The 20,034-nt window shown below is 47.4% G+C and overlaps 2 protein-coding genes and 1 pseudogene across 2 annotated transcripts; 2 read left to right on the forward strand and 1 right to left on the reverse strand.

Annotated features, from left to right (window-relative positions):
• Window positions 1–3,519: 3,519 nt before the first annotated feature.
• LOC123112840 (ER lumen protein-retaining receptor erd-2.2) lies at window positions 3,520–8,025 on the forward strand (the record flags this gene model as incomplete). The annotated part of the gene is given in 6 exon segments (XM_044533942.1): window positions 3,520–3,743; window positions 5,604–5,803; window positions 6,743–6,883; window positions 6,946–7,026; window positions 7,469–7,593; window positions 7,694–8,025. Coding segments are annotated over 6 exon segments (819 nt in total). The 3' UTR covers window positions 7,743–8,025.
• A 5,189-nt stretch (window positions 8,026–13,214) lies between these two features.
• On the forward strand, window positions 13,215–17,236 carry LOC543374 (transcription initiation factor IIB). The gene is made up of 7 exons (XM_044533943.1): window positions 13,215–13,734; window positions 14,803–14,827; window positions 15,456–15,585; window positions 15,683–15,813; window positions 15,884–15,972; window positions 16,704–16,780; window positions 16,876–17,236. The coding sequence occupies exons 1-7, from the start codon at window positions 13,382–13,384 to the stop codon at window positions 17,007–17,009; spliced, it is 939 nt and encodes a 312-aa protein (XP_044389878.1). The 5' UTR covers window positions 13,215–13,381; the 3' UTR covers window positions 17,010–17,236.
• Window positions 17,237–18,078: 842 nt separating this feature from the next.
• On the reverse strand, window positions 18,079–19,721 carry LOC123114937 (putative serpin-Z8; annotated as a pseudogene).
• Between the last annotated feature and the right edge of the window lie 313 nt (window positions 19,722–20,034).

A 20,034-nucleotide genomic window follows, 5' to 3' on the forward strand; every position in this document is an offset into this window, starting at 1 on the left:
CCCAAGCCCTTATTGACGCAATGAGGGATGCTCAAGAGGGGAAGATCAAGTTCAACAGAAAGAACGACGCGCTGACAAAAGCCCTCGGGAATCCTGAACACGGAGGACGTGTACGAGGCATGGGGCACATTCCGTGGAAAATAGGGTTCCCCCAGAACGATGACCCGTACGGTTACAGAAGCCGGAAGAGAAAGATGGATCGGGAAGCAGATGTTGTGGCGCGGTTGGCATCGGAAATGGATGTGATGAAGAAAACCGTGAGTGTACTAGTAGCCGAAAGAGATGCAGCTTGGGCGCAGCATGAAGATCATCCAGCGGATCTCAGAAGCCAGCAGCGGAGAAGCAGTGTGGCTTCCACGAAGGCCCCATCGGCTGGTGCAGATGCACCGACGATCGAAATTACTGCACCGGAGCCTCTGGTGGTCGAAATTACTGCACCGGAGCCTCTGGTGGTCGAAATTACTGCACCGGAGCCTCCTCTCTACCCCGTGGACGATATAAAGGAGATGAAAGAATGTCATCTGTATTATCCTATCAAGAACATGTCCATGAAGGTAGCCATCGGCAGTGCTTTACCATGTTTACCTGGAGCACTCCACCACAACAACCCCATTCAAGATGGCTATGCTCGTGTCACGGTGGAGGACATAGTCCAAGGGTTTGAGGACCTGGAGATTGACATTGCTACACCTGAAGGGGAGAAAAGACTTGGAGATGTCAAGCGCCATTTCATTCTATGGCAAAAGAAGTTTATCAAGTTTCCAGGCGAGGCGCCAAGGACAACAAGTCCACCCCCCCACGGTGGTGGTGGTGGTGGCGGTTCACCTACACCTCCGTCACGTCAGCCGACGCCCCCCAGTCCACAACGTCCGGCGGGTGATCAGACGCCGCCCCCCAGTCCTCGTCCGGCGGGTGATCAGACGCCGCCCCCCAATCCACCTCCGGCAAAGAAGCAGAAGCAGTCCTGGATTATTAACCCGGACCCTTATGTACCTAAGACCACAAAGGTACCGGAGCCATCACTGAAGCCTCTCCCCACAAGGCCTTGGGAACGTAGTGCCGAGGAAACTGCCGCGGCCGCGGCTGCTGATCATGAGAAATGGAAGGCGGACTGCAAGAAGAAAAGAGAGCCCGAGCCCAAGCCAGTAATTTTCTGATGAGCAAAAGAAGTGGGCTAAGTCATTTTTGAGCACACCGTCCCAAGCCGCGAAGAATCTGTCTGACGACTATGCACGTGAACTTCGTAGGCAGGCACTCATGTTGAAGGAGAAGAAAGAGCGGGCGGAGAACCAGGAGAACAAAGCCTTGGAGGAGGCCGAGAAAACGGAATTAGAAAGTAAAAAAAGCGGGAAACGAGTTGCCCAGCTCGGGGAACAAAGTAAATAATCGATTGCCCCGCTTATAGTGAAAGCCGCCGGTCCGGATGACCCCGATATCATAGCAGCTGCGGCAGCACATGGATTGACTGTAACGAGTGCCAGAGAACAAGCGGCCAACTTAGGTATTACTCTTCGTGAACTGTTAGGCCTTGATGAGGCGCCAGTGAAGGAGGTAGTAATTACATATGTGAAGAATGGGCCTCTCGTCGAGCCTGCGCAGGAAGAGGATCTACCTCCACAAATGAAAGGTCTGCTGAAATGGTACAAGGGTTACATAAAAAATAAAAACGCCAAAGAATATATTTATGCGGAAGTTAGATATGAGCATCACTTCAAACATTACTATGTACAAATTCATCTGAGTGAATTGTTCCAGCTTTTCAATCTGCGCGAGCTCGACAAATCTATCATCAGTTGCTACGTTCTGTAAGTGATTTATTTCTACCCCATCTCGTTCATATTGCCTGCACTATATATATGTCCTAACTATATTGTTGTGTCCGCTATTATACATGCAGAATGAAGATTAAGGAATGCAGAGTAAGGAACATCCATGATGTTGGGTTCATTGACCCACACATCGTTAATGGATATGTGTTGGAGCATCACCCCGCCGACATGGAGGCAGACCTGTGGCAGTTTCTTACAAAGCAGGAACTCAAAAGTGATATTCTATTTCCTTACCATTTTGGGTGAGTGTTTCTGTCTTGAGCACATTCTCTTTTGTTTACTCCATGTATGGTATGTGGCCGGCTAATCGATGAGTTATGCATGACGTACTGTGCATGTATCGTGTCCGCAGGTTCCACTGGATTCTGCTAGTAATTAAAGTTGACACCTCAGAATGTCTCGTCCACGACTCTCTGAATAAGGATCCAAAGCTTTGGGGCGGCATGAGAAGAATGTTGCAGAAGTAATTATTTTCATTCATTTGCGCTCTATATCGATCGGCCTATTTCGTTCATTTCCTAATATCAAGTACTAATAACTCTCTTGTTCATTTAATTTTCTTTGCCTCGTAGGGTTTGGAGACGGTTCGTAGATACAAAGGTCGGTGAATTCAAAAAAGAGCTAGAATTCAAAAGGTCAAAGGCTAAGAATGGTGAGGATATTCAGCCAGCGGGGACCAATCTATGTGCATACTATGTCTGTGAGATGATCCGGAGATACACCTCTGAGCGGCGGGTTCCGAGTGATACCAATGCTCAGAGGAATAACCTCCGGATGATGCTTAGTCCAGAAGCTCGCTTCCGACCACTTCAAGAGGAACTAGCTGGATGGTTCAGGAGGGAAGTCCTCCATCCTAAAGGAGAACACCATTACGAGGACGTAGAACTTTATATGCATTAAATTATGTATGGAAACTTGTTCAAAATTGTATATGGTCATCCGATGATATTGAATATATATTGTATATTCCTCTTGAATTCTTTTTGGTTCTAATTTCAAATTTGTTTGAAATTGTACATTCATATGCATGTATGTAGTACCGTAGAATACGTGAAACTCCTTTAAAATTAAAATAAAGCACAAAAGAAATAAAACAATACAAATTAAACAGAAAACAGGTTTAGAGGGGAGGGGGGGCTAAAACCCTAAACCTGCGGCGGCCTTTAGTCGCGGTTGGCCAGAAGAACCGCGACTAAAGGTCCTCCGCCCCGACGGCCGCCTGGCGCCCACGTGGACGGGCCTTTAGTCGCGGTTTTTAAGCAACCGCGACTAAAGGGGAGGGCCTTTAGTCGCGTCTGTTCGGTCGCGGTTGCGCAACCGCGACTAATGGCAGTTGCGAACCGCGACCAAAGGCCCTTTTTCCACCAGTGGTGGTCAATAAAGCCGGAGTTCTTATCAAAAAAAATTCCAAACAATAAAAGGAGGAGTTAAACCAGAGGGCCAAAATCCTCAATGTTTCACGCCTCTCATTAATTTCCTACCCTATACCGTCCGAAACGCTAAAATTACGAAGTCCTGCCATAACTGCGCCCGATCTATCCCCCCTCTCCTCCTCCTTTCCCCCGTAGCCTCCAAAAATAACTCACGCGTACGAACGCCGCCGCAGCGAAGGCAGGGTGGAAAAATAAACGAAAAAAAGGAAATAAATCCCGTGTTCTCCGATCGGAGGAGGCGACGGGCGACGGGCGACGATGAGGGCGTCGAAGCGGCCGCTCGGCGTGGTGATGGCGTGGGTGCGGCGGCAGCCGCCCAAGGTCAAGGCCTTCCTCGCCGTGGTCACCGGCATGGCCGCGCTTGTCTTCATCCGCTTCATCGTCCACGACCACGACAACCTCTTCGTCGCCGCCGAGGCCGTGCACGCGCTCGGCATCGCCGTGCTCATCTACAAGCTCACCAAGGAGAGGACCTGCGCCGGTTCGTGCCCTCCCCCCTACCCCTCCCCTCCCCTGTCGCTCCCGTTTACGTCCGCGCATCGATCCGTGGGCGCCGCTCGTGATTTTTTTGGGGGCGTTCTGACTGGCCGCGCGATTCGAAAGCGCTTCTCCGGCGCAGTTCGTAAGAGGAAAGAAAATCGGCGGATTGGTGGCTTGTTATGGTCGACATCTAGGTGGTGGCAGCCACCCAGATTGGGTTTTTATTTCGATCTAGTATTTTCTTGCCTGAATTTCGCGTTTGTTAGTGGTAATTTTTCGTACGACTCGATATGTTCACGGGGCTGGAGTGACGCGTAGGCAGCCTGTTGGTTTGGAATCTTGATGTATAAGAGGAAGCTAATTACTGATCTGGTAATGCTATTAGTGCTGCAAGTCGTGCTATGTTGGAAAAGTTGTGATATCCATCATCGCTGTGAGGATACATTTGATTAAAGTGTATATGATACTATGATTTGGCTTGGCTATGCACGGAATTAGAGGGAATATGCTCAATGATTCAATGCAGATGCAAGATGGAGAAATTGTCTCCTTTTATCCGATTATATTTTGTTTTAAAGCTTTTAATTTTTCTAGCCTCTTCCGCTTAGAGGCCTTGGTATTGAAATTGTGTTTGCATGATCTTACATGAAACCATGTAGTTTTTTTTTTGAAGGTCTGTATGTTTAGAGTCGAGTTGGCGTTGGTATGCAAACCAACTGCTTTATCCTTTTTATTAGAATCATATGAGGCAATATTGGTGTAGGATTCGACAATTTATTTTGCATCGTACACATTTTCTTTACTTCTATATCTGTGGAGGATAGGACGTGCTGACTGCTGAGTGCATTTTGGGTCCATTTGGGCTCAAATCTGTAGAAAATGAAGCTGCTTTGCAACAATTGTATCCTTGTTAATGTACAAATTATCGATGATATCTTCAGTCCTCAACTGGCAAATAATATGTGAAATCCTTTTTGCAATGTGAATGAATAACTTAAGATTTGATGGTTGGTATGATTGTGGTAAGCCATCTTGGGATCATCAAAATTTTAGTTTCCACTCCCAATTTAGAAATAGTTTTCCTGTCAAAATTTCCCTAATGCTCTTCAGCCTTGTGTATGCTTTATTTATGTGCTTTGTCTACACGTTTATGATCATAGATTACATGTTTGTGAGTACGGTATTTGCTTTACTCAGAAAAAAGTTTCTCTTTTCGAACATGCTCACACATGAGATAAGGTAGTAGTGTAAGGCCCTGTTTGGTTCATAAGTCCTAGGACTTTTTCTAGTCCCAACTAAAAAGTCCCTCCCTGTTTGTTTCCAGGGACCAAAAAGTCCCTAGTCCCTCCCTAGAGGTCATTAAATGACCATGTTACCCCTAGTATACAGAAAAATAACAACCAAACAACACCATGGGGCGGCGGGGCAATGGGTGCAGGGAGGGGCATTGTTGGAAAAGTCCCAAAAAAGACTCTCCATGAGAGTCTTCTTCATTTAGTACCAAAAAGCAACTTTTAGTCCCTAGTAGTCCCTCCTGTTTGGTTAAAAAGTCTCTAAGAGGGACTTTTTCTAGTCCCTACACCAAAAAGTCCCTGGAAACAAACACCCCCTAAAGTATACTTTATTTATGTGCTTTGTCTACACGTTTGTGATCATAGATTACATGTTCGTGAGTACGGTATTTGCTTTACCCAGAAAAAAGTTTCTCTTTTCGAACATGTTCACACATGAGATAAGGTAGTAGTGTAAAGTATACTGCTAGCATTTATAATCACTTTTATGATTTATGTGTTTCTTTTTGGCGTTACTAGCGCTCTCTGTTTTAGTAAGTATCTGATGACTTCTTTCTTAAATCTTGCAGGACTATCCCTTAAGACCCAGGATTTAACTGCATTGTTTCTAGCTGTTAGACTATACTGCAGCTTTGTCATGGAATATGACATCCATACAGTGTTAGATACTGCTACACTTGTGGCTACACTTTTTGTTATCTACATGATTCGGTTCAAACTTAGGTCAACTTATATGCTGGACAAGGACAACTTTGCATTGTATTATGTGGTAAGATTACGAAATTCCTATACCTAATTTTGTAAATTTCGGTTTGCATAAGCTGGGGCTGTGATGTTCACACTTTTTGTTGCAGTTTGATCAATACTCCCTCCATCCTTGAAAGAGTGTACTTCCAACTTTGTTGAAAAGTCAACCTTTTTATGTTTGACCGTATTTATACAATAATAGACCAACATTTATGCCATCAAATTAGTAGCATTAGATTCATGATAAAATATATTTTCGTCATATACCTATTTGGTTTCACAACACTGACATATTTTTGCACAAACTTGGTCAAACTTTGAGATAGTTTGACCCTCCAATAAAGTTGGAACTTCACTCTTTCAAGGACGGAGTGAGTAAGCTAAAAATGGACTTACCAATGCTCAGCTAATTAGTTGCTTACTTCTCTGCATATGCAAATTGCTATTTCTATTCTTTCTGTGGCTTCCTTGCATGAAAGATAGAACTATTCCAACTTGTGCTCTACACCACTCTTTTCTTTTTTTGTTTTGTTTTACTGGGTATTGGTATGACTCTTTATTGTGTCTGCTGCCTTTCTTATCTGTAAGTTTTGTGGTCAGTTGAGAAAATCATAGTACTCCTACTATACTGTCACCTTCATCTTTAATGTAGTGTGATAATCTTCTTGTCCAGTCTATCTGCATATCTTCTGGTCAAATGTTTTAAGATAATTAATGGGCTCTTACCCTGGATGACTTGTGGTGGTAAAATGTTGACGCCTTGTTAAGGCATTAAAATCTTATTGGTTAATGGGTAGTAGGAGTATAAGTGTTAAGAAAACCATGTATAGCTAACTTAAAGCGCTGAAACTTATAATGAACTGCCAGATTGTTTTGCTTATTCAGTTGCAAATCTTTTCATCTTAACTTATAATACATGCGGACTTAATTTTCCCCCTGTTTATTTTTACGTTATTTGTAGGTGATACCTTGTGCTGTGTTGGCGCTGCTTGTTCATCCTTCAACGTCTCATAACATCGCAAACCGATTTAGCTGGGCGTTCTGTGTTTACCTGGAAGCCGTCTCAGTGCTGCCACAACTGCGTTTGATGCAAAATACCAAGGTAAACCATAGAATGCAATTCCTTACTGGAGGTGAAGTTTGCTGACCAGCCATCTTGTGCAGATTGTGGAACCGTTCACATCTCACTATGTGTTTGCGCTGGGGGTTGCGAGGTTTCTTAGCTGCGCCCACTGGGTTCTCCAGGTGTGTCTTCTGAAAAAATAAATCCTGAGCCTATTTTGTAATACCTCCGTTTCTAAATGTAAGTCTTTCTAGAGATTTCAGTACGGACTACATACGGATGTATATAGACGTATTTTAGAGTTAGATTCACTCATTTTGCTCCGTACGTAGTCCATATTAGAATCTCTGAAAAGACTTATATTTAGAAACGGAGGTATTTATTGCTCATCTCGTAAGTGTGATTTGTATGGCGGCATTCTGTGTTGATTTTTGTTGCTGTCAGCTGTGTGTTTGCACTGTCGTCGTGTTAGTTTCCTCAGTATGTGTATTTTTAGGGGCATCCTTTATTCAGTGGACCTGTTCCGTCATTCTTGTTTACCTTGCAAGAAGTGCAATTTGTATGGTTCCTGACACTTGACTCTTTGAAAGCAAAACCCCCATTGACGCTTGTGTGTACTTTCAGGTATTGGACACTCGTGGGCGCCTGTTGACTGCGCTGGGCTACGGGTTGTGGCCGTCGATGGTTCTCCTGTCAGAAATCGTGCAGACCTTCATCCTCGCAGACTTCTGCTACTACTATGTCAAGAGGTAAATAAATCCCCCGGATCACCCGCATAGATATTACTAGGTATTATAACCTGGCCCCGAACATCATTACCTAATACGGTGGGTGTTTGTGGCGGTGCAGTCTGGTCGGCGGGCAGCTGGTGCTACGGCTACCCTCTGGGGTGGTGTAGGAGGAGGATCTGCAGCGGGAGGAACGACGACTGGTTGGTTCGCCCATGAGGCGTGCCCGAGACCGGAGTCGTCTTAGCCCAGATATATTATTCAGTTACAGCTTACAATTGGCACTAGTGAGAAAATCGCAGCAGCAGACATATAGGGTTATCGGTGTGTGTGACTGGTAACAGCAGCGTATGTATGACCTAACCTGAGAGTAACTTTAGCTTCCAGTATGTTTGTTTGTTTGTCGCCTCTATTTTAGAAGAAAAAAAAGTGGGAAGCCGATGATGGTTATGATGTGATGCAGAGCCCTCGTTTCTTCGAACCAGGGCAAATTATGATCTGAACTCCCTCTGTAAACTAATATACAGATCTTTGAATCACTCTGGTGATGTAAAAGATGTTATATCGGTTTACACGGGGAGTGTCATAGCCTGGTGAAATGATGCGTGGGCCGTTGCATCACGCCTTGTTGCCTGCGTCTCACACCGGCTCCGTGTGTGTGCAAGCAAAATCCTCGGGTCTCTGTTGACTGAAACGGCCAGGCGCCGCAGGTGTCCGAGAAGTTTGATCAGAAAACGGTAGCCAACCAAGCGGATAGATAGGGTCCATGGCCGTGTTGTCTCTGTCAGGAAAGTTACTGCCATGTTGCCGGTGTCAGAAAGCACCGATTGCATGATCGGTGACATGTGGGCCCGTGGATCCACATTTAGAAACAGGAAGCTGTAACTGAAACCGTCAAAGTCATGTGGGAGCCATGGATCCAGTTTGGAAAAATATAAATGCTTTTTTTCTTTAACCTTTTTAACACAGTACAGATGCAGACTAGACGCTCACACATTCATACATACACTCAGCCCTATCAAGGCACACACGTACACGCTATCCTTATGAGCACATCTTTTTATCTCATGGTAATATGTCTCATTTATATCGTAGTACAACCCACATACACACCGACATGACACGGTAGCTAAGAAGGAAAATTACAATCAAGGAGCTTGACACCAACCCGGTCACCCTCTAGCACCACCACATAGCCACTAAAGAAAGGAAAAAAGATGGATTACCTCCTCACATGAGCTTGATACGGATCCATTACTGATGTGCAGCTTTACAGATCTTTAAGGTGGCTCACCAAATGCGAAATCATTACCGTTGAACGAATCTGACCGGGTCAATGCCTTGGAGACGCCAAATCTAGCACCCTGCATGATTAAGACGTTGCAGGAGGAAACCATAGCTAACATCCACGAACCACAAACTTGGCACACGATCCACTATCTTCCAGGTGCCGCCGATACATACTATGTCTGCATCCGCTCCTGGACTATCTCCCGAGCTCCACACCGGAGCTGGAGCACATGTCGTTGGAACGACGGAGCCCGAGGACAAAATCCACCACGAAGGTGCCGCCGCCATGCCATCCTTACTTGATCATACTGGTTTCCAAATCCATTCCCAACCATGGGACCGACCGCCTCGTCGGGGAAGGGTATAAAGATTCTTTATTCACCACCGCCATCGCCCTTGCCGAAGCCAATACGATGAATAGCCTAAAAGCTTAAGCAACTAGGGCTAAAAATGATCCACATACGTGGATCCGGCGACTCCATCACCACCGACGACCAAGGTCGTCAATGGAGGGGAACTGTCGAAGAACAGTGGCAGCGGAGACTCTCCGGGCGACTAGCCGAGATCGTGTTTCATTTCTTCAAGAGGAAGAAAGAACAACGATCCCCCTATGAGCACATCCGATAGACTGAGCCGACATATCATCTTGAAATTCACGAAGTCACCATAGACATCTTCGTAGCCCACGGGAACGTCTCCTCCCACTAAACGCACATCGCCGAAAAGCATGAAATAAATCCAAAAAAATACGAGCATCAATATCGTTTAGGACTTGAACCTTGATGCGCTGCGGATACCACTTTCCTCCTAACCATCCAATCACATGTTGGTTCACAAAATATATAAGGTTTCGGTGACATGTATGGCCATGGATCCATACATGGCGCTGCAAAAATTGAACTTGTAAGAAAAGTTTGTTTTTTTTTCTTTTTTTTTTGCGGGAAAGACCAAGTGATATTAATCCAGTACCCTTACAGAACAGTCCTCAAAAGATAAGACAATTACAAACAAGTCCTTAAGGATAAGGAAGACGCCGCCGTCGATGAAGACGTGCCGCTGGCGCGCCGCCGCCGCTCCTCCTCTACAACCTTGGATCGGACGGAGTCCCATGGCGGTCGGGAAGTCAACGGACCTCGAACCCAAAGGGCCTCCACCTTGCATCGTCGCCATCGCCTTCGATCTGGACCTCATCACCTGCATCTTCCAAACTTTCAACAACCGGAGCCGCCGCCTACGGACTCCGGCACGGGAAGAAGGCGCACGGCAACTCCGCCGAGTTACGAGCACCAGGAAGGAGGCGGGGAAGTGGTCGGATTCCGCAGAACCCCGCCACCGGAGAAGATCACCGCCGCCACAAACCACCAACCCGACAGCGCCTTCCTCTCCACGGCGCTGCCGGCGAACCACCCACTCCATCCTAGCTATGTACAGACGGGAACCGAGGTTTCCCCACCCTCCCGCCGCCGAAGCGGCCGGCAGAGGGGGGGAAACCAGCGAGCAGACGCCGGCGAACTAGATCGAACGGGGAAGGGGAAAAAATCGCCTCTCCTACTGTAGCGGGGGAGAGAGCCGAGCCAAGGTCTCAACTTGTGCCACCTAAGAAAAGTTTGTTAATATGGAAGAATAAAGAATGCTGCTTGTTAGGGCTTCTTTGATTCAAAGATTTGAAAGGAATTTCGGAGAATTCGAATCTTAACATTTTTCCTTACATGGGCTGTTTGATTCGTAGGGAAGTTTCCTTATGATTCATTTGTGTTAGTTTTTATGTATTTTTTTCATCCACTCAAACCTCATGTCATGACCCCTGCTAAAAAAACCCTCATGTGATGAATCTTGCGTTTTCCCCGCGCACAAAGTCCATGCTATTTCTTGTAGTGTCACATGTCATTCGATTCCACCGTATTTATTTTTTATTATTGTGTTCTATATATCCCGTGCTCGAAGAGGCACTAAAATTCTAGACTTGACATCGATGCTCGGATTATTCTGGATATATTTCACGTCTTCCGGCGATGTGCATTCGGTGAGAGTGACGTTCTCTTTGACTATGTAGGTATCTATGATGACTTCGCCAGACTCAAAATGATGTGTTGGTTTAGTCTCTTGAAGGTGCTCATAGAGGTAAGATGTGAATGCGTGTGATCACATGGGTGAGTGTATAAGTGTCTGTGTCTGTACCATGTTATAAAAACGTCACCCGCAAAAAAGAAAGCACTAAGGCCAACTCCACCGCGCGACCCCATCCTGTCTGGCCCCGTCCGTTTGGGGTAAAAGGGACAAACCGGGCGGCCCAGCGCGCGGGAGCAAACAGACTTTTGTCCTGTCCGCTTTCGACCCATCCCCGCCCAAAGTTTGCGCCGCTTTTGGGGTGAAACGGACACCACGCGGACGCTCGGGCCGTCTGCGCGTGTCCTTCCCTGGCCCGCCCGTCGGTGGCACAGGGCGGGCCATTTTCTATCCGCCCCCTCCCTCCCTCCGGCCGCACCCCCCTCCACTCTTCCCCACTCTTCCCCTCACCGCGATCGCCGCCGTCGCTGTCATTGCAGCCGTGCAGTTCGGACGCGCGCTCGCCCAACCCCTTCCCCTCGGCGCTGCCGAGCTACCCAACCACGGCCACCTGGTTTGCGCACCCGCTGGCCGGATTTGGGGCGGATCCGGTCGGTCTTGAGCTCGTCTGGCTGTGGGAGGCCAGTTGGCCGGGCACCTCGCCGGAAGGCCCTGGCAGGGCCGCAAGGCCACATGCAGGCAGTGGCTCCTCCTCTAGCCGCTTGGATCTGCACCGTCGGTGGTCCGCCGGCAGATACACGAATGGCGGTCGGCCGGGCTCGGTGCTTGCCCAAAAGCTCGTCGGCGCACCGTTGCCACTCATTAAGTGCGACCACTTCCCAAGAATGGTCATGCGCCGCGTGTCTACAACGCCGGAACATCCCGTATGGGTGTTCGTCAAGTGCTTAAACGATGGGGGTATGTGCTCTTTTTAGATTCGGTTTATGCTCTAGATTTGACTAGTTGTGCTAACTTCAGATTTTATTGTGTAGAATGGATGCAGATTTTGGTATTGGGAAGAAGAGTACATCGATATATTGATAGAGCGAAATTTAGTACATGTTCGTGCACTTTTAGCTAGCATAGAGGCTGTAGATGAGACAAGTGCACTTGTTGCTAAATTAGAGGCTAGACACGAGGTGTGAGGAAGCAACATTGACTTCTGGCTTGAAGAAGAAAGGAGGATGCAATATCGAGCCTCCTCCACAGATCAACACTGAGTGCTTCGAGAAGGCCCTAACCCAATTCAAGGGAGCAGTTATGGAAGTTAGGTATCTTTTAAAACGTATTCTTGTGATTCTTGTTTTTTTTGGTCTTGCTTTACTAGTTAAAATGTGATGATGTATTTTCATGTACCATAAAATGAATGATGAAAAAAAGTTAAGGACTTGCAGAGAAAAATGTACACGAACATGATGCGGCCGGGATGCGTCCACGCGCTGGACGCACGGCCACCACATCCCGAAAACTACCCGGACACGACCTCATTGCCCTACCCAAACGGACAAAATCCAGACAAAACGGATGTCCGTTTGAAATCGCGCGATGAAGTTGACCTAAAGTATCAAATGACACGTAGGGCTAACTCGCCATTTCCCAAACGATGAGCCTCAGCAAAGCGGCTAGTTCTCTATCAACAAATATCTCATAATATCTAGCCGACAGGTGGGGCTCACGCACTGAGCTCACAGTTTTCCACCTAAAACAACATCTTTATATCTATATCTATATCAATATAAAAAAATTCAAAAGGGCAGATCCAATTAATTTTGGTCATCAAATCATGTCAATCTAACGACCTAGACTGTTTCAATGCCGAGCGCTCAACATGTTTAGCATGCAGTTAATTTTATATCAAATATAATGCTAATCACATAATAATACGCAAATAATATCCTATTTAATATCCGCATGCATCTAATATACTTCCAAATTAACTACTCTCTCCATTCTAAAATAGATGACTCAACTTTATACTAGCTTTAGTACAAAGTTGAGTCATCTATTTTGAAACGGAGGCAGTACATGGCATGTACACATTGACTAGTACTTATCGGAAAGAAATGTTTATACTAGTACTGCTCCAAAACACTTCGCTATCGTGCTCTACAGCCGCTGCTGCAGAAAATCCAACCCCAACCAAAACCCAAGAAGAGAGGGTCAGCCAGAGCCAGTGTGGGTCGAACCAACAGCACGTAGCAGTAGCAGCAGACCGATCCATTCCCATTCCCATCCACGGCACCGCCCGCACGCCCTCCCCTCCCCCGGCCCAATAAGAAGCCCGCCGCCCACCCGACAGACCGATCGAACCATCCTCCCCCCACCCCATTCCCCTCCGCCCCCTCCCGTCCCCCGTGCTCTCCCCCCAAATCGCCTCCCCGCACGCCACCGCCCCACGCCACCGCCGGCGAGGAGGGAGGCGCCGCCGGAGGCCGCGGCAGGCGGACGGGAGGGGGCCGGCCGGGCGGTGAAGATGGGCGACTCGTACTGCCAGGACTGCAAGAAGCACACGGAGGTGGCCTTCGACCACTCGGCGGGGGACACGGTCTGCACCGAGTGCGGCCTCGTCCTCGAGGCGCACTCCGTCGACGAGACCTCCGAGTGGCGCACCTTCGCCAACGAGTCCAACGACAACGACCCCGTCCGCGTCGGCGGGCCCTCCAACCCGCTCCTCACCGACGGCGGCCTCTCCACCGTCATCGCCAAGCCCAACGGCGCCCACGGCGACTTCCTCTCCTCCTCCCTCGGCCGCTGGCAGAACCGCGGCTCCAACCCCGACCGCTCCCTCATCCTCGCCTTCCGCACCATCGCAAACATGGCTGACAGGTCCCCCCTTCCCCCTTCCTCCTCTCATATCCCCCCATTTTCCAGCCGTCTTATATGTGTGTTCGATCCGATCCAATTGCGCCTCGATTTCTCTCAGATGTAGTACTGGTATTAGTTAGCACCGGGATCAATCAATCGCTCGCCTGTGCACCGGCCCCTGTCCTGATTTGATTTGATGGGCAGATTTAGGAATCCACGAGTGTGATAGATTTATCTCCGCTGCCTGGTCTTGGTCGGTTTTGTTTGTAGATTCGGAACGTGTGATTGCTCCGTGGAGGGGGGTTTGTTAGGGCTTGTGCTTTATCCTGTAGTAAGTATGGGTAGCGATCTTATGGGTAGGTGGTGCGTGCCTTTCACATGGATCTGGAGGGGGAAGGTTCCACTGAAGAAATATCTAGAATTTGGGTTGATACAATGGATCTCATTACATACTGTAAAATCCTACTAGTAGATATTTCTTTTCGTGAGTACAATAGGTTTGGTACAATTACAAATGGCATGTCAGGCTCGTCGCACCTACGGATAGTAAATACCATTGGCAAACTGTTGGTGGTACCATTTAACACCTACTCCCTCCGTTCCTAAATATTTGTCTTTTTAAAGATTTCAACAAGTGACTACATACGGAGCAAAACGAGTGAATCTACACTCTAAAATATGTCTATATACATCCTTATGTGGTAGTCCATTTGAAATCTCTAAAAAGACAAATATTTAGGAACGGAGGTTGTAGTTTCTTGAAGCATGCATAATATTAGCCACATAGGTGCCTAAGAAAGTTGCAACAGCAAGCTGGTGTCTACAACATGGCAAACTTGAATCATTGATGAACTGCCAAGGATCCTTTTTCTTGACAAGGCATTTCCGATTGTGATAGCTTCCTTTTCTACCAGTATATCTAAAATGGGAAGTTGTCACCACATAAGTAGTTTACTGAACTGAATAGAACCATAGAAGCGCAACAACCAAAGATAGTTCATTGCGTAGGCTGATTTACTACTGAAGTTGTTTGGGCCTTTTTGTTTCAAACATTTGGATTTTGACCATACATCGGCATCTCTTCTGCAGGTTGGGTCTTGTGGCTACTATTAAGGTAAGAAATCTGATGTCTTTTTGTCCATTATGTTGACAGCTGGAAACCAAAAGTACTTATTACTACAGTTATACTTGCATGCGAAAACTGATGAATCAATTAAATGCATGTAGCTTGGTATGTCATCAATTCATACACCCAGGGTTGTCCTGAAAATACTGAAAGCTCATATCTTTATGCTCGCATTGAATGAATGTTTAAAGTTTATCAGATTGTTTCTAGAGCAATTTACAAACTTCTATTTGTCCTAAACATAGTTTATCAGATTATTTCTAGAGAATTTTACAAACTTTTGTTTATCCTAAACATAGTTTATCAGATTATTTCTAGAGCAATTTACAAACTTTTATTTATGCTAAAAGAGCAGGGGTCCATGTTTCGTAGTGTAACAAGGTCTGTTTTATTTCCCCTAAAAAAGGGGTCTGTTTTATTGTAAGAAAATTTAGCACTTTAGCAGTATGCTGAATACATGGTGTGTTGCATAACACTTGTCCATGTCCTCATTGTCAAGGTTCATTGCTGCTTCCTTAGGGTTATTTCAAGAGTTTCAGTATACAGTAACGTTGTACTGGTTTGTTGCCACTGTATACTGAGTATATTTTATTATTATTGTGTTGCCTTCCTGAAGGACCGAGCCAATGAAATCTATAAGAAGGTGGAAGATCTCAAGTCTATCAGGGGAAGAAATCAAGATGCTATATTAGCTGCTTGTCTGTATATTGCTTGTAGACAAGAAGATCGTCCTAGGACTGTAAAAGGTACATGATGTTCTAGCAAACTTCTAATTTTGCAGACATTAGAACCCGGCAGAATACATGATATGGTGCCATTCTTTGTTGCGTTGCCTTTTTGCAGAAATTTGCTCAGTTGCCAATGGAGCAACAAAGAAAGAGATTGGTCGAGCAAAAGAGTTCATAGTGAAACAACTGGAAGTTGAGATGGGCCAATCTATGGAGATGGGAACCATCCATGCTGGAGATTTCCTGGTTCGTTGCTACTTAGCATATAATCTTGCAAAATCAGAAGTTGGTAACTTATAAGCTTGCAAATCTGCAGAGGCGTTTCTGTTCAACTCTTGGGATGAACAATACTGCTGTTAAAGCAGCTCAGGAGGCAGTTCAGCGCTCAGAGGAGCTTGATATAAGGTTAGGCCTTTTTCCACCTTGTACACAGGAGATTGACTGGTCCTATGATCCTATCATGTTCCCACTTTGATTTAAATGAGACATGAAAGTTTTTCTAGTTAACCTCAACATTAGTCACAGGTCTACTTTTGACCTTGAAAGTCTCAATCACTGGCATCTATTCCTTATGCTCCTAAATATAAGTCTTTTTAGAGATTTCACTATAGACTACATTTGGATGTGTATAGATGCCTTTTAGAGTATAGGTTCACTCATTTTGCTCCTTATGTAGTCTATAGTGGAATCTCTTAAAAGACTTATACTCCCTCCGTTCTAAATATTTGTCCTTCTAGAGATTTCAAATGGACTACCACATACGGATGCATATAGACATAGTTTAGAGTATAGATTCACTCATTTTGCTCCTTATGTAGTCTATAGTGGAATCTCTTAAAAGACTTATACTAGGAACGGAGGGAGTAGCTTCATGCTTGACGTGGTTCCATGCAGGGTGACGTAAGGAGTCATAGACTATTAGAATAAAGAATATAACTAGTCTTAAGTTAATTACAAATGTGGCTAATGTGTACCCTTTGTAGCATGCTTTGGTAGATGCGATGTATGTAACTTGATATTAATAGTCATAGTATTTGACTCTTTAGACATGAGCCTGCTTTTACATGTCAATTTCCTAGTGCACACTTGTTGACCTAGAAAGATATGTTTACACTTCATTCCAATCTGCCGTGCAGGAGGAGTCCTATTTCAATTGCGGCTGCTGTCATTTATATGATAACCCAGCTTTCAGAGGACAAAAAGCCGCTTAAAGGTTTGAACACTGACCCTTCCCGTCACTTGCTTTCTCCTTCTGTCTGTCACTGTCGCCGAGGTAGATATTAACACAGTGATGCGCGCTATTTGCAGATATTTCCTTGGCCACTGGAGTGGCAGAAGGCACCATCAGGAATTCATACAAGGACCTGTACCCGTACGCGGCGAGGCTCATCCCGAACTCGTACGCCAAGGAGGAAGACCTGAAGAACCTGTGCACACCATAGGAGCCGAGTCGCAGCCATTTCTTCCTTTTCTCTCGCTCTTTTTCTTGTTACATAACTTTTGAAAATTAGATTTGTCGGAGAGGAGTTTCGTTGTTGTGAGTTGCTTCACCGGGCCATGTATACCCCCCGCCTAATTTTATGTGCATGGACCTGTCGGATTCGGGACGAAGCTAAGTTATAAGATGTGGCTTTCCTTTCTGGTAAGCTGATGCAGAGGTTGGTTTCAATCTGTGTACAATTGTATTGTACATTGCATTGTATTGCAGTGCCAGGGGACAGGGGACTTGGATCATGATACGGCAGTGAAGTCTCCGTGATCATTCCGGGGTGTTCTAGCAAAATGTCCATACCACCTAATATCCTGGATATGCACTACTGCTATATTTGGGTTCTACACGACCGATATGGATGGTAAGATGGTAAGAAAACTATGGTCAGGCAAGTCGCTTAAAGATCGGTAAAGCTAGGCACAGGATGAAGGTCGATGTGTGCTCTCTCGTCGTTGCCTGCCGGAGAGCTTTTCTGATGGCTTCGGCGGCGACCCGTGCATAGATGATTGCCTGGTTTCCCGGCTGCAACTCAGGGTCCGAAGCGGAGAGTTCTGAAAGAAACTGAAGGAGCCGCCTTTGAGTTGCCAGCCTCTTCTGAAACTGCACACTGATGTGTGACATTGATGGGAAGAAGCAGAATGGCGGCGAGCGATGCTATAGTAACAAACCTATTTGTGATGCAAAGGAAAATAGAGTCCAAAATTGTAATTCCTGCGTATTGGTGATGCCGATGAATAGTTTTGGACCCTATCAAGAGCAATGTCGAGACAATAATGATGCATTACAACAACAAAAAAGAAGAAGAAGGAATAAGTAAGAGCAAACGAATTGCACCAGACGCAGAATGCACAAAGTCTATGGTATTCTTCATATAAGATGACCCTTGTTTTAGTTTACACACGTAGTCCAAGCGATGCAGCTGCTAAAGTAAGGCATCTAATCAAGAAACTATTGGAGAATCCACCCCTCATAGTTGATCTTCCCCCTCATAGTTAATCAAGAAACTATTTCCATGATATCTACTCTGTTTTCTCCGAGGGTAGTTCATCTTCCCCCGTCGCTGCTTCCTCTGAACTGCATGGGGAGAGTCTTTTGTACTCCGGCGGTGATGGACGATATGCTCTTAGATACTTGTACGCCGGCGATTCTGGGCTGTAAGCTACAGGGCTGTATCTGTATGCCGGCGATTCTGGACTATAACGTACCGGTTGATATTCCGGCGGTACTGGACTGTATACCGGCGAACATGGACTGTATGCCGGCGAATATGGGTGGTATACCGGCGACGTTGGACTGTATACCGGCGAATATGGGTGGTATACCGGCGATACCGGATCGTATACCGGCGACACGGGTTTGGGAACATAATACACGGGAGCATAACCCGTATACTTGTTCATCACCTCATCGCCAGCTTCTCTTCTTGTTGTGGTGTGCTCCTTGAACGGGGGAGGGGACGGGATCGCCGCCGCGGCGCCATTGGCAGGGTCGACGACGTGCCCCGCGAAGAGGACGGCGTGCGACGCCTCCTCCACTATGAAGTAGGCGAACGGGTGGTCGGCGACGAAATCCACCTGTCGTGGCCAGACAGGAGGGCTTGTCGGACTGTAGAATAACGACATGGTGACGGCGGCGGCTTTGGTCCCTTCCTCGTTCACCTGGATGATGGCCTTCTGGAAGACGTCCTGCACGAGGAACGGCAAGCCGTCGCCGTCGCCGTCGCCGTCCTCCAGCATCTCGGAGAGGTCGGCGTCCTGGGTGAAGGGCAGGCGGAGCCCCAGGTCGTTGAGCACGCCGACGAGGCTGCTCTGGAAGGAGAGCTCGAACTTGGGCACCCCGAACTCGCCGACGGAGACCGTGCCCTTGGGCAGGTGCTCGCGCAGGAAGCCTGCGGCGGACGCCGACATGATCTTGTCCAGCAGGCTCCCCAGCCCGTGAACTGCGCTTGTAGTGCAGCTGGAGCACCTTGAACCCGTCGTGCTCCGCGATGAAGTGACGGTCGTAGTTGGACATGAAGGGGACGTCGACGGCGGTGCCGTCGAGCCGGTAGAAGGGCCTGTTCTTGGTCGAGCTCTCGTAGAACGGCAGGTCCCACTTGCCCCGGAAGTAGATGGCGTTGGCCAGCACGAGGTCCGTGCCCCGGTGCACGGCTCCCGGAGGGACGGCGGAGTGGATGAGGTTCCTCGTGGCCGCCGCGGCCCACGCGTCGATCTGCTGCACCGCCTGCTCTGGGTATCTGCGGAAGTCGACGGAGCTGGCCTCCGCCTTGTACTTGCCGACGACGGCGTCGCGGAAGGCCGGCTTCAGCGGCCGCGTCAGGTCGCTCCACACGCCGCACGCGAACGCCACGCTCGGCCCGCCGCCGTCAGGCTCCGACGACCTGTCCCTGAGGGGTCCGTCCAGGAGGCGCGCCACGGAGTCCACTAGCTCGCTGCGGGACCGTGCGCCCAGGACGCGGAGGATCTCTTCCAGGGTGTCCCCGCCGGCGCCGGCGGCCAGGAGCGCGAGAACGGCGTGGATGGAGAGCGGCGAGAAGACCAGGTTGCGGTCCCTGTTGGCGTCCGCGAGGCGCTTGGTGAGGCGGGCGGCGAGATCGGCGGACTGCTGCGCCTCCATGGCAACCGATCGAGCAGAGATCAATCGGTCATACGATACACTCCGGTCTGATATTTATGGAGAGGTACATAAAGTCGGTTGGAACCTCTGTGCGGAGGGTTATTATGCGGTAATGCTAAGGCGGAGACCACTAGGCATCAGACTACTGACATTGGCTACTTATCAGACTAGTCCGTGGCCATCCGATTGCAAGCATGCACATCGTCCGATCCTCTAAGAGAACGCCATGCGTGAGTCAGTTTGCATGCAGGATTCCGCATTAATTGTGATTAGTTCCTTTCCTATTTTTCCTAACAATTTCTCCCCAAATGTAGAGATTATTAATTAAGCTATTTTATTTGTGTCCATTCGTGAGGACC

Source organism: Triticum aestivum, chromosome 5B (genome assembly GCF_018294505.1).
Source record: "Triticum aestivum cultivar Chinese Spring chromosome 5B, IWGSC CS RefSeq v2.1, whole genome shotgun sequence".
Classification (NCBI taxonomy): domain Eukaryota; kingdom Viridiplantae; phylum Streptophyta; class Magnoliopsida; order Poales; family Poaceae; genus Triticum; species Triticum aestivum.

Coding starts and splice junctions, on each gene's coding strand:
- LOC543374 (XM_044533943.1), top strand. CDS start 13,382: ATGGGCGACTCGTACTGCCAGGACTGCAAGAAGCACACGGAGGTGGCC. Junction 14,828..15,455: donor GTCTTGTGGCTACTATTAAG/GTAAGAAATCTG, acceptor GCCTTCCTGAAG/GACCGAGCCAATGAAATCTA. Junction 16,781..16,875: donor GGACAAAAAGCCGCTTAAAG/GTTTGAACACTG, acceptor CGCTATTTGCAG/ATATTTCCTTGGCCACTGGA.